Here is a 27,606-nt window from a genome sequence, read left to right on the forward strand (position 1 = left end):
GGACACGCTAAAATGGAAGATACCCCGAGGTTTTAGCGGATTAGGGCTTTTGTATGTGGCCCCTGCTTTTGCTTTTAATTCGCATTGCCCCATTGCCCCTCCTTGAACTTTTTGCGTCACCTTTATTTGGCGGGGCACAATAGATCAAAAGCTTATCGATATCATCTGCCCCGCCATCTATCAAACGAAAGTCTGCATGGCGCTTAGAAATGGAAAGTGAAGGAAGGAGGAAAGTACCGAAAGAATAAGACTCATTTCCACCTTTAAGGTTATACTATTTTAATCATACTTCTGTCGCAAAAAGCATACTAAATCTTATTCGAAAGTGAATGGAAATATTAAACTCTATTCTATTCTTCTTGCCTAAGCTTGCAGGTGCAGGTGCCGGGGTAACAAAATTAGTCACTCGCTGGAATGATTCATACTGAGTTCATTCTAAGTCGCGTTCAATTAGCAACTCCATTATTTCTATTTACAACTTGAAATAAAGATCACATATTAAAAACATTGAACCAAATCTATATTAGATTTTTACGATAAAGTCTAACTTCAATCTAATATCGTTCTTGACGAAAACTGAAACATCACCAAGATGCCTGTCGTGAGCCCAGAGAAGCTGGCTGCTCTGCAGCAACATGCAGATGATATAAGAAATGTACGCGCTCTATAATGTTTTGTTTACCAAAGAACTTATATAAACTAACATATTATAGATTTGTATTTTGGCTCATGTTGACCACGGAAAGACCTCCTTAACCGATGCGCTTCTCGCTACAAATGGCGTTATTTCACCAAAACTTGCCGGCAAGATCCGATATCTGGATTCACGGCCAGATGAACAAATCAGGGGTATCACTATGGAATCTTCCGCCATCTCATTATACTTCTCTATGCTTCGAAGACCAGCTCCTGATGCTGCACCAATACCGAAGGAGTACCTCATCAACCTAATAGATTCACCCGGTCATATCGATTTCAGCAGCGAAGTATCAACCGCATCAAGATTATGTGATGGTGCGGTAGTTCTAGTCGATGCTGTCGAGGGTGTTTGCAGTCAAACTGTTACAGTTCTTCGTCAGACATGGACGGAGAAGTTAAAACCGATTCTGGTCATCAACAAAATAGACCGATTGGTCACCGAGTTGAAGATGACGCCTGGCGAAGCTTACATTCACCTGAGCAAACTACTAGAACAGGTGAACGCTGTTCTGGGAAGTTTCTTCCAAGGAGAACGTATGGAAGAAGATCTTAACTGGCGAGAACGAATGGACGAACGAGTAGCTGCAGCTGCGGCGCGAGAGTCAAAGATAGGGGACATCGAAAGCGAGGCAGGCGATTTACAATTCGAGGAACGAGATGATGAGGAGTTATATTTTGCCCCTGAGAAGAACAACGTCATATTTAGTAGCGCTATAGACGGGTGGGCATTTACCGTCAGACAGTTCGCAAGCTTGTACGAAAAGAAGCTCGGCATAAAACGAAATATTATGGAAAAGGTATTATGGGGTGATTTCTACTTGGATCCAAAGACCAAAAAAGTTTTGGGAAGGAAACATCTAAAAGGTCGAAATTTGAAGCCGATGTTCGTCCAGTTAGTGCTTGAGCAGGTCTGGGCTGTATATCAAGCAACGACAGGTGGTGATTATGGAAAGGGGTAAGTAGATTATCTTATTTCACCTCAAAATGTTCTCAAATGAGATATTATAGGATATTAACTATGGATCAGGGATTCCTCTTTACTGGAAAAAATTACAAAGTCATTAAACATCACTCTTCCTCCCCATATCCTTCGGTCAAGGGATCCTCGGCTATTACTTACAACTGTTTTTTCGGCATGGCTACCACTTTCGACAGCTTTATTGGTATCTGTTGTCGAATCCTTACCATCACCAAAAGTCGCCCAAGCAGAACGGTTGCCTGAGCTACTGGAAGACTCGCCTGGTTCAACTCACATCGACCCTTCAGTTAAAGACGCTATGGTAAAATTTAAAACCGCGAAGTCAGACCCTGTCGTCGCATATGTCAGTAAGATGGTGTCTATTCCGGAAAGTGAACTCCCCGAGAACAAGAGGCGGACCGGTCAACTTAGCGCCGAAGAAGCGAGAGAGCTGGCCAGAAAAAAGCGAGCTGAATTTGCTCGCGCTCAAGCGTCAGAAAGCAATGGCGTGGATGATATTGCCACGGCTCTCGACAGCGCTAATCTAGACGACTTCATTCCCGCGCCTGAAGAGAAAGTAGTTGATCCAGAGCATCTAATAGGCTTCGCACGAATGTATTCCGGCACTCTATCGGTGGGCGACGAGTTATACGTTCTACCCCCGAAATTCTCTCCAGCGAATCCACATGCAACCCCCGAGCCGAAGAAAGTTACTGTAACGGCCCTATACATGCTCATGGGTCGCAATTTGGAGTCATTAAACTCCGTCCCAGCCGGTGTTGTTTTTGGTATTGGTGGTCTCGATGGCCACATACTGAAATCGGGAACCCTTTGTAGTCAACTCGAAGGCTCCGTCAACCTGGCAGGTGTCAATATGGCAGGAAAGCCTATTGTACGAGTCGCTCTTGAGCCAGTGAATCCAGCCGATTTGGACAAAATGATCCAAGGTCTCAAACTCCTGGTACAGAGTGACCCCTGTGCCGAATACGAGCAATTCGAAAGCGGCGAGCACGTATTACTTACAGCCGGCGAGTTACATTTGGAGCGTTGTTTAACCGATCTGAAGGAGAGATTCGCAAGATGTGATATTCAAGCGGGTGCGCCGATCGTACCATATAGAGAGACGATCGTGCGCGCTGAAGAGATGAGACCACCGGTGAATAAGGAATTGGGAAGAGGTGTAGTTGTGGGTGTCACGAACTCGAAACAGGTCAGCGTTACGATCCGAGTACGGCCATTACCCGCAAATGTCACGGAATTCCTGCTCAAAAACCCTGGATCTATCAAGCGTCTATACTCAGAGAAGAAGGCGCTAGACGAGTCAGAGCAAGAAAACGGGGTTGATGGGGAACAACAGATCGAAGCAGATGATGACATCACAGAAGCCGACTGTTTGACTCCTGAAGAATTGAAGAAACAACTTCAAGCTAGCTTAGAAAGTGGCAAAGGACGAGAAGGCTGGAAAGGGATTATCGACAAAATAGCAGCCTTTGGGCCTCGACGGGTTGGACCGAATTTACTCATAGACGCTACGAAGGACGGACATTTTCCGAAAGTCTTCTCCCAAGAGAAAGAGGAGGATGGTACCAGCCCAAAGGCGGGCGAAACACTTCATGCCGCCCATCTATGTGATAAGGTCACGTACGCATTCCAATTGACCATGAATCAGGGGCCATTGTGTAATGAGCCGGTACAAGGTGTGGCTGTCATAATTGAAGATATGACGGTGGCCCCCACGGAAGAAGAAACCTCAGCTCGAGACCGACTTGGTAGGCTTACGGGTGAAGTCATCAAGACTGTACAACAGTGCATCCGTCAGGGATTCTTGGATTGGTCACCACGGCTTATGCTCGCAATGTACTCATGCGAGATCCAAGCTAGCAGTAAGTCTTCTTCATAACTATGTACACCTCTCTTTAACCAGACATTTTACTAACATACAACAGCTGAGGTCCTAGGACGCGTATATGAAGTCCTAACAAGGCGCCGTGGACGTGTGCTATCCGAACAAATGAAAGAAGGAACGCCCTTTTTCACGATCCAGTCTACCATCCCAGTAGCCGAGTCCTTCGGTTTCGCAGACGAGATGCGTAAGCGGACGTCCGGTGCTGCTCAGCCCCAACTTATCTTTGCCGGGTTTGAGGTCCTGGTAGATGAAGACCCATTTTGGCAACCATTTACTGAGGATGACCTTGAGGACCTAGGCGAACTGGCTGATAGGGAGAACGTGGCAAAGAGATACATGGATGGAGTTAGACGAAGAAAGGGGTTGCTGGTAGAGGGTAGGGGGCAGAGAGTTGCGGCGGAGAAACAGAAGACGCTGAAACGGTAGAGTGAATAGAGTGAATAGGGGTGGAACTCGTTGCTCGGTTAGACAATAGTATGAGAGTGTGTGTAAGCATGCAGTACTACTGGATAGAGATGGATGTTGGTAAGAATACCTCTGAGAGCCCTTGTATTTAACACGGCATAAAAGGCACATGCAAATCATAGCGCACGAGCATTACAACCCAACCACGTGTGAAGTAAATTGTAGGATATTATAGGTAGATCACCCGCACTCCGTCAATTAGCCCAAGCGAAGGAGGGAACACGTCGTAAAGGTATCACACCCATATTGCCGCATAACTTCTACCTTATACCCACCCAATTCCCAATTTGATAGGAAACATAAGAGAGGAATCACTATATTAGGAAAATGCTCATAGAGTAACTAATCCCAATCGATGACTTTCATATCTACCATACCCTACACTTTCTCCCTTCGTCCAAAGTATATGTGGGTGGTGTAACTTGGACAGGGCTGACAAGGGGGGTTACCCAGCTAGGTATTTACCGCTCCATATACCGACACTTATATCTATATGGAGGATTTAATCTTATTATGTTATACAGGCGACTAGCTTACCGCCCTCCCATCGGTACTTGTACGTTTAATTTATTTGTGTTGGTAGTTATGGACGTATCGTATATGTAGGTGGGTAAGTTAGCCTGTGATACCCGGGTGGGCGTGGTAGATCGAAGCAAGGGAGAAGCACGAAGAGGGGTGGGAATAGGGGATTGATTGGTTGGTTTACTTGGAGATTGGGTTGTCACGTTTTAGTCTTCCTATTCTGTTCAAGATTGAATTCTTCGAAAGATAGAAGAGAGGCTGTCTGTTTAGGTGTTCGTTGTCGGATTGTTGTGATGTGATGTCATATCCATCGTGGACATTGGGTAGATTTGGGGAAATTTCCTATCACGGGCTGTTGACCTCTTTACCTGTCATATTTTATGAACTATAGCAATTTCCAAATAGACTAAACTAGAGTATGTGATATCACGAACCCGTCTCCAAGCTTCATCTTACCGCAGTTCAATGTCACGCATCTAGCCATCTCATTCGATGGATATTTGATATTCAATATTTGATTTAACAATTGCCTAACTAGCCTACCTGCGTCCCGTCAACCCATTCAAGACTGTTTCGATTCCCAAACTCCGTAAAATATGTGTGGGGATATAAAATATATATGATAAAAAATATACTTTGCTCCTCCCTGTCACCTTTTGTTCCCCGGGTATCCCAATAAACGATGTCCCCTCCATCAGCTAACAACCCCCGATCTCTCGACTTAACCCGAGAGCAAAGAAGGGAAGAGCTTCATCCTTAGATAAGCAAGCAGTCTAAGTGTCGGTTGTCTAATTATGACCTCCGTTGTTGGTGGTGGTATGTGGCGATACGTAATAATTTAGCCACTCATCTCCTGATAGGGGTGGACGAGATAGCGTAGCTGGTTATTGAAGCGGACTCTGGGGCCTGCTACTCTGTTGGTTCTGTGGGCGCAGACTAAAGGGCTGCTTGTTTCGTGTTATTCCTTGCCTGTAATTCAAGGCTTCGTCTCTTCGTCCCAACCCCATACTTGAGAGAGGTATCGTTCCATGTTAACTCGCTTCGTTCGCATTTCCACCATCCACGGGTGCTCCATCATTCTCCATGGACTTGCTCGTCGGCTAGGCTCTTTCTCGAGGCTATTGGCAAGTAGGTTAGTTTATTATAGATGTCACGATAGGGGAAATGTATAAGACTTACCAGCACTCGATGAAATACTTGAAGCTGTCAGTCCAGAAGATATTAGCATCCGGCTCATCCTTCAACTTTGGTATTGGTTGTCGGACGATGTAAGTTAACAAATCGATTAATCCCGCCTTAGGCTGCATCTCGGTTCCGTCAGCCGGGAACGGGAATCGGTGTTGAGCTACCTCAAGCAGAGTAACTCCAGTAGACCAGACGTCTGACGTAATAGTGTAGCTCTGCCCGGTAATTCGCTCGGGTGCCATGTAATAGCTTGTACCGATGAATGTGTTGGCTTCACCCTTTGTTCCGAAGTCACCCGATACACCAAAATCGCACAGCTTAACTTCACCGTTGCGGCAAAGTAGAATATTCGAAGGCTTGATATCTCGATGGATGATCTTCTTGCTGTGGAGGTATGTTAATCCTCGAAGAACACCCTCAGCAATCTTGCCAAGAACCTTCTCTCCTGTTCGGCCACCTAGTCGTTTGACTTCCTTGTAAATGCTGTCAAGAGATCCACCTTCACAGAACTCCATAGCAATGGAAATAGTAGCTGTAGAAGGATCACCGAAAACTCCATAGTATCGACAAATGTGTTCTGACGCACATTCCTTGTTGAAATTGATTTCACGGAATATTTGTTTCTTAACGTCGGGGTCTGGGTTGGTAGTAATGACCTAAGGAGTATGATGTTAGCGCTTATGCCTCCCGCAATAAAATCAAGCATCAATAGACGACATACCTTTAATGCAAATACCGTCTTTCCCCCTTTTAATTGAGCACGTGTGACTGCACCACCAGCACCTTCACCTAAACTACCTAGTTGAATGATTCTGTTTTCTGCGCTCGCAATTCTCCATCCGTTGTCGTCAAGTTCTTCAACATCGGCAGTTCTCGCTTTTTCTAAGGTAAGCTTATCAAAGCTATCCTCAAGCCCTTGCATGCTTCCGTCCCGATCCATCCCGACACCTCCCTCGCTTCGCTCGGAGTAAATAGAGCCAACGGCGGATATAGGGTCGGGCGTACCCTGTGGTCTCGAGCCGATGCCATATTGTGACGCGAAGGAGAGGGCAGAGAATTGAGATCCTGCGGAGGTGGGGTTGCTGGCTCTCCCATCGAGGGGTCCGAAACTGCCCGACCGTGAATGTGCTGCGCTGCTTTCACTGCCACCACTTGCTGATTGTCCTGGTTGAATTGAAGGTCGAGATTGTTCGTAGGGCGCGACGGTGCTGCCCATAGGAGTAGCGACATGTACGGTAAGTTGAGGGCGCGCCGGACCGCCTGCGGCAGCAGCGCCAACGGGTTTTACGTTAGGAGACGGAGGGATGGCTAAACCTAGTCTCGGTGCCCGACCGCCGCTTGGTCTGCCACCAGCCAGTGCGGGCCGAAGAGGAGCAGGAGAGGACGACATGAGGGGAATAGGTGTCGAGGCTGGCGGAGGGGTGCCGACCACTGCATCGAGGGATGATGCAGTTGAGGCCTTCATGATTAAAGGAAGTTAGCATTGCAAGCACACGAGCGCGAGCGGGGAAGCTTGCTTTGACGTAGCTAACAGCGAAAAGACGTTATGTATAGTATGGACATAAAAAGAAAACGGGGCAAAAGACTAGGAGGGGAGATGAGATGGAATTACATACGTTCTGGGTCACAGGCTCAGAGGCCTGAGCGGGATTCTCGTGGTCGGGCATGTGTGCTGCTAGTCCGGGCTTTCGATCCACAGATTGCGCAGCAAAGTCTGTGGGTGTATGCGTGTTCGTGGTGTAGTTTGCCGAGGAGGCGGTCGGGCTGCTCAAGTACAAAGAGGAAATAAAAGGGCCGAAGCTAGCTGTATGTAACAGTCCGACAACGAGACTCGTCTAGGTACGGTAATGTTCCCCCCTAGGTGCTTGTTCTAGCAGGGTACCACAGCGCCGCGCAGCTAATATATTTCGAGTGACGTATTTCCCGAATTTGTAGGATTGGTGGTGTTGTTTTTTTCAATAATAATAAAATCAAATAAGAAAAAAGGAAAAGGAAAGCAAATCCTAGCTTGATATCGTATTGGCAAAAAGAATGAAAATTTCCAAACGATCAAGTCGGATGCACGTTGGTTGAAGTTAGGTATATTTTCCTCTAGGGAAGAAATGAAATACCCAAAGCCTGTAGATGAATGATGGTCGTGTGGGATAAAGGGAGGAGTTAGGTAAGTGGTAAGTGGAGGAGGCGGTTTGCTTGGTGCTGTGTGTGCCGCGCGTAGTTGAAATTCTTCCTACCCCCCTGTAACGAGGTTCGATGCCCAGCAAGAGCCCACGTAGCTGTGCTGTGCGCCGCTGCGTACCTAGATACCTCTAGCGTTTCCCCTTGTGTTCTTTCTCTGGTTCCTCTTCTGGAAGCGGAGAAGGATTTGGTCAGGGATCTAGGACATCCAGGATATGTATGTGGAAGGGTGGATGATGAGCTAGGTCCGGATCTTTCGAGTCGTTAATGATGACCTTGGCTTTAACCAGTTGGACTTGGTCTTTCTAGGCGAGAAGCCTTGATGTATGTGGTTTTAAGGTGGCGTTTCTGGTTGCCTTTGCTTGCTTGCCAGTCTGCCAGTAAGAGTGAGACGGATTAGGTCAAGAGCTACACCAGTGCGCGCACTTTTTGCAGGGATGCTGATACAGGATACAGGCCTTTCATAAACCAGTACTAGCCAATATCGATTCCCCAGCGCCAAAAAATACCGTATGTAGATTGGGCGACAAACGACAAGCTTGGAACCCGGGGGGCAATCAATGAGTGAATCGAATCGATGTGGGATAGATTGATTGGATTATTTACTAGTCGAATGAACGGCGTATTTTCGAGGAAGATAACAAGCCAATAGTGCTTAATTCGGTATATAAATGTATATTTGTATATACCTATGTAGGTAATATATATTATGTATGGCATGTATGTGTATGTGTAGATGTAGATGTTTATGTAGAAGTGTAAGTGTAGGTACTTAAGTAGATTATACCGAATAAGTTTATATGTTGCAGCTGACGATCATGGGCGGGTAGGTACAATAAGGCACCTTCCTTGCACTTCCCTCTCTCCCTGTACTTGTCGTATCTAACTTCGGTAGGTAACTTCGATGAGGAGAGAGCTAAGGGTCGTTAAAAGACGTTAATGGTTTAGTGAGTTAATGGCTAGTGGGGCCAACTACTGTAACTGCTAAACGCTAAACAACATTGAACTGACTTAAGATTATCGCTGTTAAACGAGACCGGTCCGAACCTAGCAGGCCTAGCAGATTTAGCAGACTTAGGTACGAACAACACCAGAAAACTACTATCAAATGTGTCAGGTGCACGTTGCTGTATTGCCGTTTCGTCGTTTCGGATCTGAATACGAGACAACTTGTCTGGCGGTCAACAACAAGAAATAATGAATAATGACGAGAAACCAACGAATAATGGAATTCGTTTCATTTCTTCGAAAACAACAACAATGCTAATGCCGGGGAACCGAAGAAGGAAGAAGAAGGAGAGACATTTGCATTGGAACACATGCATATACTGTGTGTGCATGGCATGTATGTACCTATTCCCAGCCGCCCGCCCCCTAGCTCTAGATGTCCCTCATATGTGACAACCACTCAACTCTGAAAGGATCGTCATCCACATGAATGGGGAACAATCATCAGAGAAGAAAGAGTGTTCAACATGTTGCGGCGCAAGGGGTAAGCTAGAGTGGTACTGACATACATGCGGTACAGGTCTCAAGGGTCGACCGATCATCTTGGGGGTGGTGGGTGGTCCACTGGGTCCCGAGGAATCAAATCGTGGAACATTGCACCTCCAACCGAAAGACCCCTGACCCTTTCTTTGACTGACCACTTAGATACCTACCATGTAGTACTTGGCCAGGGCAGGGCAAGGGACCGGACCCCGTCTAACTAACCCATCGCATCGCATGTGTTGATCCATCCTTGGTCCCTCCCCCATTTCCACCACTCACGTCCCGCAGTTTAGACTAGTCTGTTATTGTCGAAAAAGAATGCTTTTCGAACGAACCTCAAATGCCTAGGTAATAACCTAGGTCTCATCATTGCTGACACGTCTGATTATAATGTCAGACTAGACTAGGTTTCGATGCACCCTCTACTCTTCGGAGTAGGCGAGATTATCTCAAATTTTTGTCGAAGCTCGGAACCAAGTAGGGAAGTAGTAGTGAGATGGCGGGATGGCTGGATGGTTCGTGGATGGCTTAGTGGTAAGCCCGACAATATATGTCAAGCGCCTGCGTCGTTGCAAGTACTACACATGGTGAAACTGCCCATCTAGATACTGTATGAAACCCCGACTCTTTAGGGCGAATAGGTGGCGGGGAGAAAGGCTTTACCGTCCTGTACGTACATACAGTACCTGCAATATATAATATATGATTATATTGTGTAGGTGTTTATGTAGGTAGCCTTAAGCCAAAATACCTCCCACGTCTCCCTATACCTACCCCAAATCTGTGGAACTGAAAACGCCGTAAGGGCCATTTTCCTTAGGCGGTTGGGGTCTGGGTCAACTTTGGGGTGAGACAACATAGACCCCAACTCTCGACAGCGACACGAGGCTGAAGTAGATTGGCCCGGAAGTCCATTCGAAGTTTTGCATTTTTGGGGTCTGAAGGATCGGTGGTGCCTGATCATGATATTCCCTTTTTTTTTTTTTTTTTTTTTGTCGAGAAGGCCGAACGAGAATTGATGGTAGTCCGACTCGGTGAGAAACGAAAATGCTCATCCGTACTTCTCACTGGTTGGGCCTTGACACCCTTTCCCTCATCGATACAGTTGCTTTGGTCCTTGTGATCCTCAATCATTAGAGAAATCTGTGCAAGTAAAGCGGATTTCGGCAAAGCAGCTCTGACTGTCTGGTAAGGTACATACAATTCAATGCGTACTGTACCGCACCGCATTGCATGTACGCAGGGATGGCAGATTGCTTGCCGTCTAGACCCTGTTCCAAGTCGCCAAGCACTTGGGGGAAGGAAGCATTAGCTACAGCTTAGCCGAAATCCTTTGGGGCGATTATTCAACTGGTCTGAGCTCATCACGACATAGGGCTGGAATACGTGGACTCGAGACACCTCTAGGCTCACAGGCTCATTAATGGCCGCAGATTTTGCTAGTCATGTTATTTTAAAATATGAATTGGGCTTAATTGATCGACTGATATTGTTGGGGAAGGGAGTGATTGTGAGATGGCAATTTCGCTGAATTCTTTACCAAGGGTACATGTATTTTAGAGATGTGCAAGTCAGGATTTGCATTTATCTCTAAGTACGTATCTCGGTAAATGTATGTTCATATGTACAAGAAATGCTATAAATCGGAGAGACGCTGCACTCTTGCATTGGCCAAAGTTTACCGCATTTTCTCGGTGCTATTAGACCAATGCATGGAAAAAGTAAAAGTAAAAGAGCCATGTGCATGTACGTACTGTAAATGCAGAATGAAACCACCCCATTAAATGATGAATTAGGACAGGGGGTTTGTAGATGTGGGGAAATACTAAACGCACGACCAATAAGATCTTGCGCCCTGGAATCTCGCTCCGGTACGCTAATAAACGCGCGGCTGTTAGTGTAGTGGGTCAATTCAATCTTGCTTTGCCTTGAACTTTTTTTTTCTTCGATGCATCAATCAATCACCAATCTCTGTTAGCGCCCAACCAGACGATCATTGATGCAACTTTCTTAAGAGAAATGAGAAATTCGATACCGTAATTTCAGATTACTTACGTACGCTTTGACTTTTGATCGATGTCAACATGCCATCATCCGTGACAATGGCAGACTTAGCCGCTGAATCCGAATCCGAATCGGACGATCAAATAGTAAACACATCCTCGTCTTTGCGGCGCCAGGTCAGTTCCGATGTAAGCGAGTCGGGATCCGACTCTGAATCCGACTCGCTTGACAGTGCGGCATCCCGTAAGAGACGTAGGCTATCCGCAGATTTAACTTCCCCTGCCGCCAGCCTCGCTACTTCATCCATCAATGTACCGTCTAGAATCAAGCGGAAGAATACCACTGTCGTACAAACCAAAGCGCCAGAAGATTCGGCACCTGCGGCCATTCCTGTGAACACTCCAGTCGCCGCCCCAGTGGATCATCATACCACTTTCGAATCGCTCAAGCTCAGGCCATGGCTCGTCCAGTCACTTGCCAACATGGCTATCAAGCGGCCTACGGGAATCCAAAAAGCATGTATCCCTGAGATCCTCAAGGGCCGAGATTGTATCGGAACAAGTAGGACTGGTTCGGGAAAGACAGTTGCTTTTGCTGCTCCTATTTTGCAGAAGTGGGCTGAGGATCCGAGCTCTATCTACGCTGTCGTGTTGACCGCTACTCGGGAGCTAGCCTTACAGATCTACGAGCAATTCAGGGCGATATCCTCCCCACAGTCGCTAAAGGTGATATTGGTTACTGGAGGGTCTGATATGCGCCCACAGGCCATTGCTTTAGCCCAAAGACCTCACGTGGTTATCGCAACTCCTGGCCGTCTAGCAGATCACATTCGATCTTCCGGTGAGGATACCATCGGCGGGTTACGGCGAGCGAAATTCGTGGTGCTAGATGAAGCGGATAGACTGTTGGCGGCCGGTGGCCCTGGCAGTATGTTGCCCGATATCGAAGAATGCTTAGGAGTACTTCCGCCATCGACTGAAAGGCAAACCCTCTTATTCACGGCTACTATCACGCCCGAGGTACGGTCCCTGAAGGACATGCCGCCAAAACCTGGCAAGGAACCAGCATTTGTGTGCGAGGTTGATACACAAAAACTCGCCGTCCCTACGACGTTACACCAAATGTATATCCAAGTCAACGTCACACACAAGGAATACTATTTACATGCCTTCCTCCTAACAGAGGCCAACGTTGAGAAGTCCCTTATAATATTCTGCAACCGAGCTTCCACCGCCGAGTACCTTCACCACCTCTTACGACTATTAGAACACCGCGTCACCTCTCTACACTCCAAGCTACCCCAACGCCAACGCGTCGATAATCTAGGTCGATTTCGAGCATCAGCGGCGCGTATCTTAGTCGCTACAGACATAGCTTCCAGGGGTTTGGATATTCCCGAAGTTGGTCTAGTGGTCAATTATGACGTCCCCCAAGATCCAGATGACTACATCCATCGTGTAGGACGAACAGCTAGAGCGGGTAGAAAGGGCGATGCGATCACATTCATTGGACAGCGGGACGTAGAACGTGTTCATGCTATCGAGACACGAGTTGGTACAGAGTTAGAGGAATGGAGAGAGGAAGGTGTCAACCTAGAGAGCAGGTTCATCCGTGACCACATGAAGGAAGTTGGCGAGAAGAAGAGGGAGGCGTTGTTGAATATTGAGGAACATCGCGAGGTTGGGGGCAAGAGGAAGCGAAAGAAGCTACGACTCGAATAATTGTTTTGTTCTTAAGCCATTGAATGCGGGGCGTAAGCCATTCAATAGAAGAGAATAGAAGAGTAGAAAAAAAGATTGGAGTCTTCCAACACAGTTCATAACCCAATATTCAGTATCACCATCCCACTACGTCCTACAGCTCGTGGTTCACGAAATAAATGCCACTCTAATACCAACCCCCTCGCGGTTGTCAATATAGGGAGTAGCTCGATCCGATATTATGAGAGCTAGGTGTCTGATCTCAGAAGATAGCCTTACCCGTGCTCCTTTTGTGGATTGGATGTGGGTTAGGGCATAACTCATACTTGGCGTGAAAACCCCCAAACTACCTACCTGACTAAAAATGGCCGATGAGGCTAATGCGGAGATTTTCGGGAAATACCATCGATGAGAATACGAGTACTCGCCAACCGGCTATATACCTGAAACGAGTTGACTCAACAAGGGCTTAGTAGAGCACAGTGCACTGAGCGTATGACCACGGCGCAGCACTGCACAACACAGCGCAGTACGATGAATCCAAGGACCCAGAACCCTCCTGAGAGGCCCCCAACTTCTGCCCTGTTGGCTTGGATGGACTGATCTAGAGCATGTTGGGATCAATACACGCACATGTACGGGATGATAGGTAGTTTCGGGTAGCTCGAATCCGAGCCCTTGGGACGGGTGTTTCTCCGCCCTCTATCCTCTAAGTAATACGGTCCTATGCACCCGCCATGTGGTGATCCTGCAGGAACACAAATACGATACTACCATAGACCATAGTGGTGTGTAGGTATGCACACACTATACTATACTGTTCGGACTCACATGCCTACACAGGTAAGTAGTGGACAAGTCAGTGCTCACGCACCCCCTCATGATGCCGAGGGAAACAATAGCCAATAGAATATTATGGTTCTCGTACCGACACTAGAGGTTCTAGCCGGATGATTCACTCGGCACATACACCTAAGTGGCTTGTTTGTCACTAACGCATTGTCTAGTAAATCTACTAATGCCTCCTTACTATACGGAATTCCGTTCGCTTCAGGGGAAGCCCACCGGAGCTGAGCGATTATTCAAAGGGCTAGAAGTACATACCACGTATGTATACTATCATTCCTGTGTCAGGAGAAGGAATTTTTCTAGAACAACACAGGGTCTCAGTTTCAGGTTGACGCTGAGCCCGAGAGTTTGGGATCAGCTCTCCTGACTAAGCCTCCACCACGTGGTGGAGGTGATAGTTCTGCAAGAACGGTCTTCAGCTCGTTGCTCGGCCACTTTTGAAAGGTGTCTCAAGTTTACTTAGCTCATGCATGATTCATACCGGCAGAGCGGACTGACGTTTTTATTGGGGGAAGGGGGGCAGGGGGAGGCATAAAATGTAGCTTTTGCTTATTCCTGAGTGATTTATCAATGGAAGCTTCTGAATGGTTGTCTCGTAGTATCTTACGTCTTACATTTGGTACCTACCTCTTAGGGAGCCGTAGAGAATGAGCACGAGCATGAGCATGAGGAATTAGCTCTATCATTCAGAATCATGCCTACCAGATCTAGATAGAAGATAAAGAAATTGCGTACACGAAAGATAGGACTACACCACAAGCAAAATAAACCGAAACTGTCAAGAATCCTGCGGATCATCACTTGCCTTATTACCTAAAGAAGACTTATGTAGTCGATATTGCATCTTGTTATTATGATGAACGTACCAAATGACCAAAGTACTGTAGCTGCATAGGTACCATATCGCCTATGAACCCCCTGGACGCCCTGCCTACCGTAAGGTCAGCCAATACCGGACTATTGGGTTCATCCCGTCTTTTGCTTTTTGGTACATGCAACCACCTACACCATTGTATCCCCGTTTTTTAGGATCGGTAATCTCCTAGATTACTCAGATACGTACCATGTACCTACCTCAACCCCCTTCCGACCTTATGAGGTACATACCCTCCTCGACGCAAGATTCGGCCCAGGTGCCCGGGAGGAAGGTGCCGAGATCGCTATTATGTGGATGCGAGCACTTACGAATAGGGAAATTTAACAGAAAATTTGTCAGGAAAAATCTATACATACTCACGTACATAACGTACCAAACAATATCCGCTACTCTGACATAAGAAAAGAGGATAAAAAGAGACGAACTGGTGGGTCTTCGGATTGCTTCTTAAGGCATTGACATAAGGCATACGATAGATAAGACGAAGAGAAAAGGAAATTAGCTATAGTCAGCCTCTGTAAAATATGAGCTTAGCTACCCCGACATTTACGAAAAGGAACGATATTGTGGGATAGGCATAGGAGATGCCGAGGAGATGCTATGTAAGTGGCTTTTTCGAAACGAGGCTGGGATGGATCTAATAAGTTCTGTACGGCGACCATTTATTATCCACCCTTAGGGCGTCCCCGAGCCGAAACGAAGCGATATCCCAAGACAAAGGACTATAGCCTGGGGGTACGGGAATACGGACGCCACGGAACGCCATGGCTTAACTCCACCTACGTGTCCGAGTAAAAGCGTACTAGTGGCAGTGTCACTTGAATCAAATACCGGTTACGTATTCGAGCAAAAAGCTTTCCTTCAGCTTTCGCAAAATATGAGCTGTAGAATACCTATCCAGAAAAGAAAGCAACCAAAAAGAAAAGCCTAATTTAGGTAATTAGAAATCACTCAATCGCATTAGATATCTCCATTGTCGATCTTATTCCTAGGCGGGTAACGGCACTTCGCACTTTACTGACAGTTTCTAGATATGTAATCATCGTGCTTACATATCGAGTATGTTGCTTACAACCCTCCCCTGCTTTTTGCTTTTTTCCCCTGTCGAGGTACATACTACTTCAGGTAGATATATGGTCGAAAAGATACCTTGGATTAACTAATCAAGTACATATTTGCCAAATTGGGCGTATTACATACATCTCACGCGTGCCTTGCAAGGGTCTGAGTGGACGTGGGACCTTGTCGCACTCACAGAGCCACGTGCGGAAAGACCAGGGAGTAGAAGTGGAGAGGGGATACATTGAAGGAATGAGTGTTTGGCCCCCAAGCCCACCCTCCTGTCTTGTCTTCTCTCTCTTCGGCTACGTCAAGTACCGCGGAGTTTCGTAAATCGGTCATGTACCTGACCTAGCCTGACCCATCGAAAGCGAGTACCGTGATCATTAGCTCTACTATCTACGAAGTACTCATTTCCTAGCAGCGATCCGTAGATTGATTCGATTATCTGATAATACAGCTTCGACTCCTGACGGCTTCCTACCGACATCCTCCTTCTTTATTCCGATCACGATCCATGAGATCACGATATTCGTGCAATTACCAACTAACCCGTGTTGGTTAGAATTTAGATAAAGAATGGAATGTGAGACATACATAGATAGGAATTCGGCAATGTTCTTATCCGTTGCTACACTTATATTAAGAGCGAGCCGAGTTAACCACGCGGCCAACTGTATGTCTCGTCTGCAGAGTGTCGATCCTCAAGCACGTCTTCGGGAGTACTCGGGCGGTTAGTGATGCGAGCAAATGCGCCATGAAGCTAACAAGAAACTCATGTATCACCACTATTCCAAATCCTCCAATATCTATAGCGATAGACATTACTTGCAGGCGAAGGAATCTGTACCAGAAAGGAGTGCACCAATAGTCGCGTGGGAGGTATAGTTTCTATCTCGGCATCGGCACTACACACGTGTGAGTAGGTCGCAATTTGCGTCTCCATGGCTCTTGATAACAACCTCATAAAACCAACTAAAACCGTTGGTGAAGGTGAGGGTGTGTGGATGCTGATGTCAGAGGAGAAATTGGGACTACCGCGCTGTTTGACTGGTGTTGTAACGCCAGGCACCGTGGATGCCACGTTTTTTTCGCAGCGAAAAGGAGGGTTGCACACAGCAATCCTTCGCGCTCACTACCAATTGGCGTGGCATATAACATAGCAATCTGGAATGCTGATTGGCCCACGAGGTAGAGCTGAAGGATTCGAGGTACCCTCTATTCATTATCGCATTGCTACCGCAGCGGTGCGCGCCACAGAAGCTCACCGCACCTGTGGGGGATAGGGGAATTAGATGATGCGACAATACCCCTCAAGAAGGCAACGATGTAGAAATGCGTTTGACCCCTTTCGGAACAGATTCATGTCAGCTTGCTTGCATAGATTCGAAAGGCTATCACTTCTTCAGAAGAAATTGGGTATCATCGCGGGCAAGACGTTGTATCAGATCCGCACATCCTTCAGTCAATGCTGTAACTTGACTGGCTCGTTCGTCTCCAGCTGGGAGGAGTAATGCTACGTCAGTATAGTATTCTGCAGACTCGACCACGTGTATGCAGGTTGTAGAAGCCTTCTGGAAGGTTTCTTCGAAGGTCTCAGGTTACATGAGATTATTGGTCTTTGTAACCCTCCCTAGATACCTTGGTAGGACTTTGCCGTGGAGCGTAAAATCTGAGCAGCTATTTTCCCAGGAGATGAATTAATTTAGACAATGCATGCCTATACATTCCTCCAACCGTAGAAAATATCATTCGGAGACATTTTGATTATGTGATTATTTAGAGAGTTATTAGTTTGCCCCGGCGAGGCTCCCTTACATACTATTCAGCTCGGATAATAAGTGGATGGTAAATAATGACGAGATCTCCGACGGCTTTATCGAGTCATCGGAGATATTTTGTTACCTAGCGCTGTTATGCCGTTACCAAGAGAGAGTGGACCAATTCCCGACCCGCTCCCGTTTCTTCCGGAGGGATTTTGATATAGATTGGTCTTGCGGTATTTGAGTCATGAATTAACCCGTACATCCATTAATCCCGTCATGAATCTGTAGTGCAATGCAGCATAATGATAATTCCTGAACACAGCCTTAGGGCTGTCGGGGGAGGAATCCTTCATTCAAGTCATTATCCCGTCAGCTAAGGGGCAGCTAAGGGGTATTCAGGTACGGGCAAACGGGTTAGGTTGAATCAATCCCAAGTCTGACAATATGCTAATACGGATATATCAATTGACAAATCCTTCATTGTCGTCATGGCAACGTCGATATGTATGAACCGTATGGAATTGATGCAATCTGAATGAAGTCCTTGAGTCAGGGGTATTATAGATCTAAGATATTATGCAAGAAAAGTAATTGGTCCAACAAAGCATCGTTTACGAGATGCCTCAGCCTTGGAAATTAGAAGCCATAGAATATCAACATCGAAAAAGTAAGATGATAAGAACAAGCGATATGATGAACCAATTGCCGTCGTCTGATGTAGTTGGGACTTGCCCATATGGGGATGGCCGAAGCGAACGATGACATTGGCGAAGAATTAAGAATTGGCAAAATGTTAAAAGAAGAAAAAGAATTGGCTGAGCTGAGAAAAGATCCTGGGGAAAGTAATTTCTACGTACCAAGGTCCGTGACCCCGTACCTGCCCTTGTACTTCGTTACGTATTGCCACTTCCGGCAGTTTGGTTACACGACTAAGCCGTAAACATTCGTAAAGTTACCTAGGTACTGACTCGCGTTAGGTAATAACCTTGTGAGGGACCTAAGTAACATTCAGCCCTATGAGGTACGAAGGATACAGAAGGAAGTACCTAAGCCAGGTATGTACATCCACTAAATGCCCTGAATGTCATACATAATTCCTAATAAGAATAAGCTGACAGGGGCTGCTTGGGTCTTTTTGGTGGTAAGGATTTCATAACTTAGCGTTGTGGGCTTCGTAACTGCCCAATGTACTGTACCTTTTTCTCTTTTCCCTCTTCTTCCTTCGTTACTCGCTCTACATCGTCGTTTCGAATTCGCAAATCATCCAGCAGAACAAGGCCAAGCCCATACAATATCGACATCATAGTATAGACGAAACAGGCAACATTCGAGAAGTAATTTACGAATGTCGTATCAAGGACAACAGAGAGTAGGCACAGCTTTATGCAAGACCATACCAGCTATACTATACCCAGGTACAGAGTATTCTATCAACTTCGAACAAAGGGACCCGGTATCCAATCAATCAGGGTCCGTGTTTCATAAACAAAAGACCATACAAGACGGATTCCTCTATAGTGCCGTACTTGGATGCGACGATGTGACGATGTGACGGAAATGTTATAAAGGGGTCGTATATTGCCGCATTAGGTTGGTTACGAAGACGCGAACGAACCCCCCCCCCCCGCGATCATCCACTATACCCGATTCCGAGGTAATGTACTCATGTTAGCTTGGTTATATGGATGCCTTGAGATATGCCCAGAATGCCACGGATGCTAAAGCTGCGACTACTATCACTACGAATCAACGCGACGCAACAAAGGTTACGTACGACGCAAGTGTGCAAACGGTGTGCCTGATTTCCTCGTGACGCAACTCTTCCTTTTTTCAGGGTTTTTGGTTGTGTCGCATGCATCTCTCGTCAAACAAGCTGCGCCATGTGGATGGATGGACGATGATTGCCCGCCTTGTTGTTGGCTTCGCATTTTCGCATATAATAGGAATCAAGCGATAAGTATCCGCGTGTTTCGTTCGGTCGCGAAATCTGACCGAGCGACCGTCCGCGTCTTATATGGATGCATACAAAATGCCTTACCATGAGTGTATAAGTGCCGCGACGGACGGTAGCCTAGTCTATACCTAGGTAGTCACTGATTCATGTGGATTCCATCTTAGGCGGATGGCACGGGACGGCGGTATTGCGACGGTCCCGAACTTATAATAGTGGTCTAGGAAGCGATTTCGGGGTTGGGGGAGGGAAGAAAGATGAGATTCCCGAGTCCGAATCCCTCCGCGAAGCCTTGTGACTTGACATCCTTGTGACGAGTAATTATGACAATTCTGATATTTCGCGCATAATATCATTATATATACCTAGGTACGTATTTGAAATTTTATGCATTTCGCACTTTTTATGCAGGGCTATCTTGTAAATCATCGTAAATCGTTGTAAATCAGGGCAATTTAATAATGTCGTCATGACTTACATAGTTGACGGCCAGACAGGTGAAATATTTCGCCAATCCAGCCCAGCCCAATCGTATAATTCGTACCTACATTGAATTTTGCCCAGTTAAATGGTTAATGCATGTGCCTCGGTGATGTGATCGATCCATCCATTCATTCCTCTTGCCCTGGTGCGATAAGCGATTTGAAATTGCGGGCAGCGGAGATATGCGGATTTATATGGTCCATAAGGCCATAAATGCCATTAAGAAAGGGAAGAGTCATACTATGTGTAAGTGGGATGAAACTGTCGTTGCGAATGCGATAGAAATTATGATGGAATACCATTTTCTTGTTTCTTACCAGGATCATACATGTCAAAAGGGAAGAAAAATGAATCATACCGTAGTTACCTAACAAAACTAGTTGGTTTGTCTTATGGGGATGATGGATGAAATGTAAGCCGAGTTTTTAATGATTTCGGCGTTATGGTTGGACCTTGGCCGTTGATAAATCTCCCTTTGTTCTTTTCAAACCGGCACAATTATTAATCTATGAAAATTCCCAATACCAACCAATCAAATATCAATAAACTAGGGCATTCCAAACTAGATCCGACCCGGACAACCTTGCCGGATTATAATACATTTCGCTGAACAATCCCGACCCAGATCTGATTCATCAGCAATAGATCTATTTAGTCTAAGTCGTCATTAGTAACCCATAGAAGATTAATGAAGCAAGTAGTAAGTGCCGTAAAGTAAGAATGTTGCTATTTGCTTGGTACGTGTACTACCTAGTTGGTATATTGACCTAAGCTAGGCATAAGCCAGCAAGCATTGGAAATGAGATACTACCTAATCTTATGCTTATTTTTGTGTAATAAAGGAATAAGAAAATAAATCATTAAATCATAATAAATAAATGGTATACGATACCGATGAACATGGCCATAATTTGAAGTTGCCGTGTCATTTGATGTCATGATGGTTTCGAAAATTGTGTTGCCTAAGGCTAATCCATGGGATCTCGGGTTCCTGACAAGTCGAAATCCGAGAAACCGAATGCGAATATCAACCAGTAGTAGCGTAGTACATAGTCGTAGATTATAGATTAGTTTGAAATGTGTCAGTGTGTAATGCTGTGCTGGTGCTGATGCTGTGCTATGTGAATGTACTAATGTATATTAACGGGCGAAGCCACAATTCGGTCAGCAGTCAATTCCGACTTTCCAGGTGGACCAAATTCTTTCGATAGCGTATTAAGACCTCCGCATAATACGGTTACATCTCATCCATCCTTGCTCGCAAAAGTGTGGATGGTAGGTACCCATTTGACTCCGATGACCATCGGGTGGATTAAAGCCCTGAAGTTGTTGCTACACGTAGGAAGACGGAGAGGGTCCATGTCGCAAGTTGCGATCGCAGTTAGGAGATGTATGGCGGATGTATGGTAACGGAATTATGTATGTTATCATCCATTACCCATTAATTATTATTCTTATTATTGATTAGTACATTAGTATACACAGATGCGTGCCATACGTTACAGTTGTTGCAGATGTTGTATATGTAGTGTGCAGGCGGAGTACGGACTCTTATGACTTAAGCATGGGCAAGAATTAATCAGAGGCGGTCGGCGAAGTTGGGTGACTGCGATTCGATATTTTGTGTACAGGCAAGGTCTTGGGAGAAGTCTTGGCCCGACTAATACGCATAACAATACGCACATACGTGGAGGCAGTACGGTACATTATTGCGGTGAAGAGGTTTTGGAGGGAACAACTTACGTGCATCGTGCGGTCTCGCATTTGCGTAAGAAAGCAGGAAGCAGGGGGGATAAAGTACCTGTGGACTGAGGTAAAGTTCAGCGTTGCCTGGTTGTCCTTGCTGTAACCTGCGGCATCTCGGTACGTACTTAGGTACTTCACGTAACCCCACATATTTTACATTATTAAAGTTTGTACGAGCAACTTGAAGACCAGATGAGTTCATGTTCATGGGTTAATTCATGGGTCCGTTTGTATGTACCTAAGTACCCAAATATTGAATAATCGCACCGGGGGGGGGGGGGGACAATGTACTGCCACGCGCGCCCATTACGAATGATCCGAACCCCCGTCTATCCAGTCAGTCCGTCAGTCCGTTTAAGCCCGAGCAAAAGTCCATCGTAACCCCATCGCAATTCATTACAACTCGATACAATTGTACACCCGGCTCGGGTTTGGATGGTTTGGATAACAAATACTGCCAGCACTTACTTCCCTCAGACGATCCAGTCAGCCGGATATATTACAAGTGAACGCCCCCCCTTTCGTTCCGTCCATCTCATCTACTCCGGACTTGACTTAGGAACTTAAGCTTGGACACTTCCTTACCAACTCGACTCGACTTCATTCAACCCTAACAAACAAACAGTTCGATCTATCAAGAGCCTCATTCCAATAGCTTGAGAAGATCTGAGAGATCGTGGCACGACCGAGCACGAACATCAGAATTACATACCAATCTACGAAGAGGATATCTGTCGATCTATTTATCTATATATTCATCTAGTTTCGCAAACTTGCTTTGCCTATCTAGGTAGATAATTACGCAGTTATTACAACTTTACTTTACAAGGCACGGCGAACTTGAATGGGAAGCATAAGACTTACACAAACTCCACACCGCAAAGCCTCGAATTTCGAACCAGCGGTCGGCTCGGTACCTCACAACAAGTACCAAAGTACTCAAGTACTCAAGTATTGAAGTATCAGCGTACCACTGTATCTCACGTACATCGGTACCCTGGTATCCTAGTACCCTAGTACTTTAAGAAAGAAAGAAGTCCCCCCCGCCGCCCAACGCAGAACAGCTATTACACTCCACATCCCTGCCGAAAAAAAAGTTCATCGACAGTAATTGAACATAAAAGACAAGGACTCGCTGTTTGGTCATTGCTCCTCTTGCCCTTGGCCGGACATCGGTGCCTGACTCACACAACACAACAAAAAATTATTATTGCAGCCTATTGCACCATAACTACATACACCAGAACACACAGACACGGACCATCATATCATAATACAAAATGGTTTCTGTAACCTCGTCCTCACCTTTCCACTCCCCTTCTCACCATCCACACCAACAACCCCAATCCTCACCACTACCCCGGAAGAAGACCATGTCTATTACGCAGACATACTTCCTAGCTCACAAGGCACGAGCTAAGCTCTCCAACGAGGCTGCTCGACCTGACCACAACCTTCGCCTCCTTGTTGGTCACGCCAACCTACTGGACTCCTTGATGCTCGACCTTGCCGATGCCGAGCGGGAACAAGAGAGCTGGTTCAACCAATCCGTCCGAGGAGCCACACCCAAGGCCGAAGAGAGACATGTACAATGGGCCGACAACGTTGCTATGGAAGACGACTGGGAAGCCGACTCCTCGGACTCGGACAGCGACTCGGACTCGGACGACGATGACGTAGAGATGGCAGACGCAGCACCACTACGACGGATACCTTCCAGCACAATTCTGCCACCTCCGTCCCCTCAATTACATATGATCGACGATGAGGATGACTTCGAAGATGACGACGAAGACTACGATGCCCTATCTCTTACACGATCACCATCCCACTCAGTAACATCACCACCTGAGCTCGAACACGACTCGGATTCATCCGAAGACGAAGCAATGCCACCTTCACCACCGGTGGCATCTATACCTACATTCTCAGACAAGCAGAGGGAAAGCACAGTGACGACCAAATACTACGACTCGAGGCAAGACGATGATGAGGAAGATAACAAGGCCGACTTCTACAACGAAGGATACTACCTGCCGCCGCGACATCCAGCACGAATAGTATCTACGATTTCGGTCTACTAAGGAACTACCTATCCTATTATTACAATCCTCTCCCACCTCATCATCTCTTAATGACTTTGCATCAGCATCGGGTCTGGTTATCATAATGTGTTTTCTTCATCTGCATCTGGGCGGCGTTTCAAAATACCAATAGCGGCATATGGGCATTTTTACGAGCGCGAGCGAAATTCCATTTGATTTGTATTTTCTATGTATTGTCTCGAAGTAACCATACCCCCATGGTAATGGTCTATACCATCTCAGAAGGAGGATAGTATCGGGTATCACCGCAGCCTAGCAAAGGCAGGCTGGTCTATTTCTCATTGGGGAGGATCTTGTCACCGCTCACAGCTTATTTTCTTATTGGAGGACTATTGAAAGAGTATTACCGAAAGCGGTAAAAAGGACAGGACTAGCGGGGCTACTCTCTTCGCTCCCTGGTATTCAACCCACGTATCTATATGTCTCTAGGTATGCAAAGCGAAAAAAGCAGGGTTTGAATCTCAAAGGTCGAGTGGACACAGGAAAGCCTCGCTTCACCGAATTTCAATTTTACATAGCGAAGGCTCCCAAAACTGCAATATGCAGTGGAAAGCCCCATTCAATCAAATCAGAATAAAATATGATTAGTCAAAACATTTTGTCTTGTGTGTCTTGTGTCTTTTTACGTGCAACCTGGAACCAATTGTCTCATGAATGTGTTGTTCACATGATTACATAAAAAAACAACCCCCATGGGAGTTAGGTACTAATGAATGATCTTTAGTTGATCTAATTCCTAAGTCATTTGAGTCATGTGCCAATTAACGGGAGTTGGCGGAGAGAAAGAAAAAAAATACGCGCACGGTTTAGAGGAGTCGCGATATCGGCATTTCACATTAAGACATTAAGGATAGGATGAGACGGGAACGAGAAATAAAAAATCCTGATTCATCATCAACATTCACGATGCCGAGGAGAATGCGGAATTTTCTTACTAACGCACTTTGATATTATCAAGACAATCTATCGCACTAGTAATCGAAGGCCACGGAATCCCAATTCAGTCTCCTATTATTACGTACGTATGCATTAATATCTAACGTACGTGTATACGTACCTCTCTTTCATATGAAATGTACATTATCATTCCATGTTGGTAATTAATAACCCTAGAACCTTGGATACCTATACACAAGTACAAACAGGCAACAGACAAAGAAAAGAAATAAAATAAAAAAGGGACCTCGGAGACATCATAAACCCCGCCCGTTAGTCCCGGTTTCCCGAGTTTTGGCTTTAGATCCGCTCATTCCTACGGAAATTTCATATTTCATTCCTTGGTATGCCATGGATTTGGTTAGGTACTAATCTAGGAAGCCTAGGTACACTAGAAGCAAAACGAAACGAAATGGACAATTACAAATTCAAAATCAAAGAAATGTCCGGTGACAGCTAGGCAATGGATTGATAACGTAACTAAGCAGGTAATTAATTAACAAAGGATCATAGATATACTATGCGAGAAGAAACAAGAACCGAGTGAATAGGGACCGTCTCTCCCTAGCGTGTTGAAACAAAAGGGTTTCATGAAACATGCTATGACGAATGAACTACGAATCCATACATAAATTGGTTTAATTGTTCATTGTTTGAGAATGATAGCTACTCGATGTCCATTTTCATGCATTGTACGTTTTTAGTATATTTCGTGGATTCATGTGTGCGCATTCGTGTTCTTGAAACGAAACGTCTTTAGTTAGTCAAGTCCGACGAGGGTCGGAAGGAAGATAGATTGATGGATGCAATTCTTTCTTCCCAATTGATCCTGATTCCATCATCAATCAACGATGGAGGCTTGGTTGGTTGGTCTAGATTTGATAGGGTTGCGGAGGGTTTTGAGGAATTAGTATATGTACCTAGGTATCCAATTGAATGTATAAAATGTCTATTGTGTGCTATGTGTTATGCTATGCTTTGCTGTGTTGGACATACTGGACAGGCTTAACAGGTTTAAGCTAGTGAAGACAACTTTCGCTTACCCTTGTCCGAGTCGGGTAGGGATTGCGAGCTACTTCGTTTTACTCATTCATTCTTTTGTTTTCGAGGCTTTTTTGGATGGTGGTCACCAATTGTTCTGTTCACCTGGTGCCCGTCCCGAGTACATTGACTCTTAGTGTGTGGGGGTATGGACCGTGCACAAGGCACACTTCTGTGTAGCCAAAACAAAAGCTTTGGGTTGTGACCTTATCGTCGGGTCGTCGGGTGATTATCTGATATCCTGTAGATCCACCCTTTCAAGACTGGGAGCTGCCTAGGGCTAAGTATCTTTGGTATCTTTAACATATAAAGACAAGGTTAGAGTTACATAAGGTTATGTACATAAGGTTGGCTAGGTACCGCGTGCTAATCCCGAAACAAGGCTAGTAGCAGTTTTAGTTCAAGGCGACAAAGACCCAACCGTCTGGGCTTCCCGCAACCGCGAACAACCTTTTTTTCATAGGGAAAGAAAAGGGGATCCAAATGCAAGACCGTTCACCGCCCAATCATTTCATGCCGCGACACGACCTTTAGCGTACTTAAGGCGGAAAAGAAGTATAGATTAGCTTGGGGGCTGAGCTTTATGCTACTAGCCCTGGAGTTTAGGTACATCACATTCCGATCCTTGGATACCATTGTTAGTTGCCTGCTTGTTGTGTGACATAGATATTGTCAATTCCACAATCTCGTTTACCGTCTACTTACGCGATTAATCCCCTGGATAGGCTAGGTAAAAGACACGAAGAGAAAAATGGTAGCCGGGACAAAAAAGAAATGAAGCCGGTATGTGGATTTTACTTTTCTGTTTCTGAGTTTGCCTCCGTGAAAGGCCAGGCTAGTTAACTAGTTCAACCACCTAGCGAACTAGAACCCATCTCTTCGGGTTTGAGTCATGACTTTATTGCGATACGGATCTCTTGATACCGACTTGTACCTATTAGTTATTCGGAACTTTTTTTTATTTTCTACTTGGTGCTGCCGCTCGCGGATGTCTAAGCTTTAAGTCCCTTTTGGCCTTGAACGCTACGTGGTTTTTTCTTTCCTTCCGCCGCACGGTCTAGACTCTTGCATTCTTATCCCGGACACGCGCCAACGAAAACGTCCGGGTTATCTTATGTACGGAATAGAATGAATACCTAGGTAGGTAATGCGGAAAGAGTACCGAGGAGTACCGAGGAGCACCGCTTAGGCCAAGGGGTAAGATGTAATCGTACTTAGCACCGTTATTTGTTTTAGGATAGGACCCCTACTAAGCTGAACCGTCTAAATCTCATTCGAAATGTCTTTGACGGATATGCCATCCTCGCATCCGGAGACGAATGAACTGGCGGGCACTTTGTTGTTGTATGGTACTTACCGTACATATAGAGCTAGGAGAGCTAGGTCCCCTACACCGTCAGTACCGCCTGTTCGGTATTCTTTGTATGGTAAGTACCTACAATACAGGGCCATAACACAGGGCTACCTGCACTAATGGATCTCTGCCAAATCTTGGGGAGCTGTTTAGCGAAGGTGGCGCTGTTTTGCATATGTAGCTGTAGCTTGTCAATCTTATTCCTTTCTCCTTTCGTCGTCAATTGTCCTATCATTTTCCTTCCTCAGACGAAAAAGAAATAGTGAAATCTTACTATTTCGCTCCGGAATAGGAAAGGCAGCGGAGAAGCACGAAACACTTTCTATCATTGTTA

At 45.8% G+C, this 27,606-nt stretch overlaps 4 protein-coding genes across 4 annotated transcripts; 3 read left to right on the top strand and 1 right to left on the bottom strand.

The window, feature by feature from the left end:
- The first annotated feature begins 5 nt into the window (after positions 1 to 5).
- Positions 6 to 4,286, top strand: F4822DRAFT_364344 (P-loop containing nucleoside triphosphate hydrolase protein). Its single transcript, XM_051456159.1, has 4 exons — positions 6 to 655; positions 714 to 1,654; positions 1,727 to 3,540; positions 3,604 to 4,286. The coding sequence occupies exons 1-4, from the start codon at positions 593 to 595 to the stop codon at positions 3,987 to 3,989; spliced, it is 3,204 nt and encodes a 1,067-aa protein (XP_051310234.1). The 5' UTR covers positions 6 to 592; the 3' UTR covers positions 3,990 to 4,286.
- A 536-nt stretch (positions 4,287 to 4,822) lies between these two features.
- On the bottom strand, positions 4,823 to 7,194 carry F4822DRAFT_415272 (kinase-like protein). Its single transcript, XM_051459213.1, has 3 exons — positions 6,457 to 7,194; positions 5,730 to 6,391; positions 4,823 to 5,668 (listed from the first exon to the last, which is right to left on the bottom strand). The coding sequence occupies exons 1-3, from the start codon at positions 7,123 to 7,125 to the stop codon at positions 5,527 to 5,529; spliced, it is 1,473 nt and encodes a 490-aa protein (XP_051310235.1). The 5' UTR covers positions 7,126 to 7,194; the 3' UTR covers positions 4,823 to 5,526.
- Positions 7,195 to 11,335: 4,141 nt separating this feature from the next.
- Positions 11,336 to 13,200, top strand: F4822DRAFT_364442 (DEAD-domain-containing protein). The gene has a single exon (XM_051456160.1). It carries the CDS (start codon positions 11,486 to 11,488, stop codon positions 13,124 to 13,126), a length of 1,641 nt encoding a protein of 546 aa, XP_051310236.1. The 5' UTR covers positions 11,336 to 11,485; the 3' UTR covers positions 13,127 to 13,200.
- A 9,916-nt stretch (positions 13,201 to 23,116) lies between these two features.
- Positions 23,117 to 23,920, top strand: F4822DRAFT_433009 (uncharacterized protein; the record flags this gene model as incomplete). Its single annotated transcript, XM_051461756.1, has 1 exon — positions 23,117 to 23,920. The coding sequence occupies one exon, from the start codon at positions 23,117 to 23,119 to the stop codon at positions 23,918 to 23,920; it is 804 nt and encodes a 267-aa protein (XP_051310237.1).
- Positions 23,921 to 27,606: the final 3,686 nt, after the last annotated feature.

This window comes from Hypoxylon trugodes, assembly GCF_022578975.1.
Source record: "Hypoxylon trugodes strain CBS 135444 unplaced genomic scaffold F4822scaffold_9, whole genome shotgun sequence".
NCBI classification, from domain to species: Eukaryota; Fungi; Ascomycota; class Sordariomycetes; order Xylariales; family Hypoxylaceae; genus Hypoxylon; species Hypoxylon trugodes.

Excerpts from the sequence above, each read along its gene's own strand:
- F4822DRAFT_364344 (XM_051456159.1), top strand. The coding sequence starts at position 593 with ATGCCTGTCGTGAGCCCAGAGAAGCTGGCTGCTCTGCAGCAACATGCA. Across the intron at positions 1,655-1,726 it reads GGTGGTGATTATGGAAAGGG|GGATTCCTCTTTACTGGAAA; the intron begins GTAAGTAGATTA and ends ACTATGGATCAG. Across the intron at positions 3,541-3,603 it reads ATGCGAGATCCAAGCTAGCA|CTGAGGTCCTAGGACGCGTA; the intron begins GTAAGTCTTCTT and ends AACATACAACAG.
- F4822DRAFT_415272 (XM_051459213.1), bottom strand. The coding sequence starts at position 7,125 with ATGTCGTCCTCTCCTGCTCCTCTTCGGCCCGCACTGGCTGGTGGCAGA. Across the intron at positions 6,392-6,456 it reads AGACGGTATTTGCATTAAAG|GTCATTACTACCAACCCAGA; the intron begins GTATGTCGTCTA and ends CATACTCCTTAG. Across the intron at positions 5,669-5,729 it reads AAGTATTTCATCGAGTGCTG|CCTCGAGAAAGAGCCTAGCC; the intron begins GTAAGTCTTATA and ends ACTTGCCAATAG.
- F4822DRAFT_364442 (XM_051456160.1), top strand. The coding sequence starts at position 11,486 with ATGCCATCATCCGTGACAATGGCAGACTTAGCCGCTGAATCCGAATCC.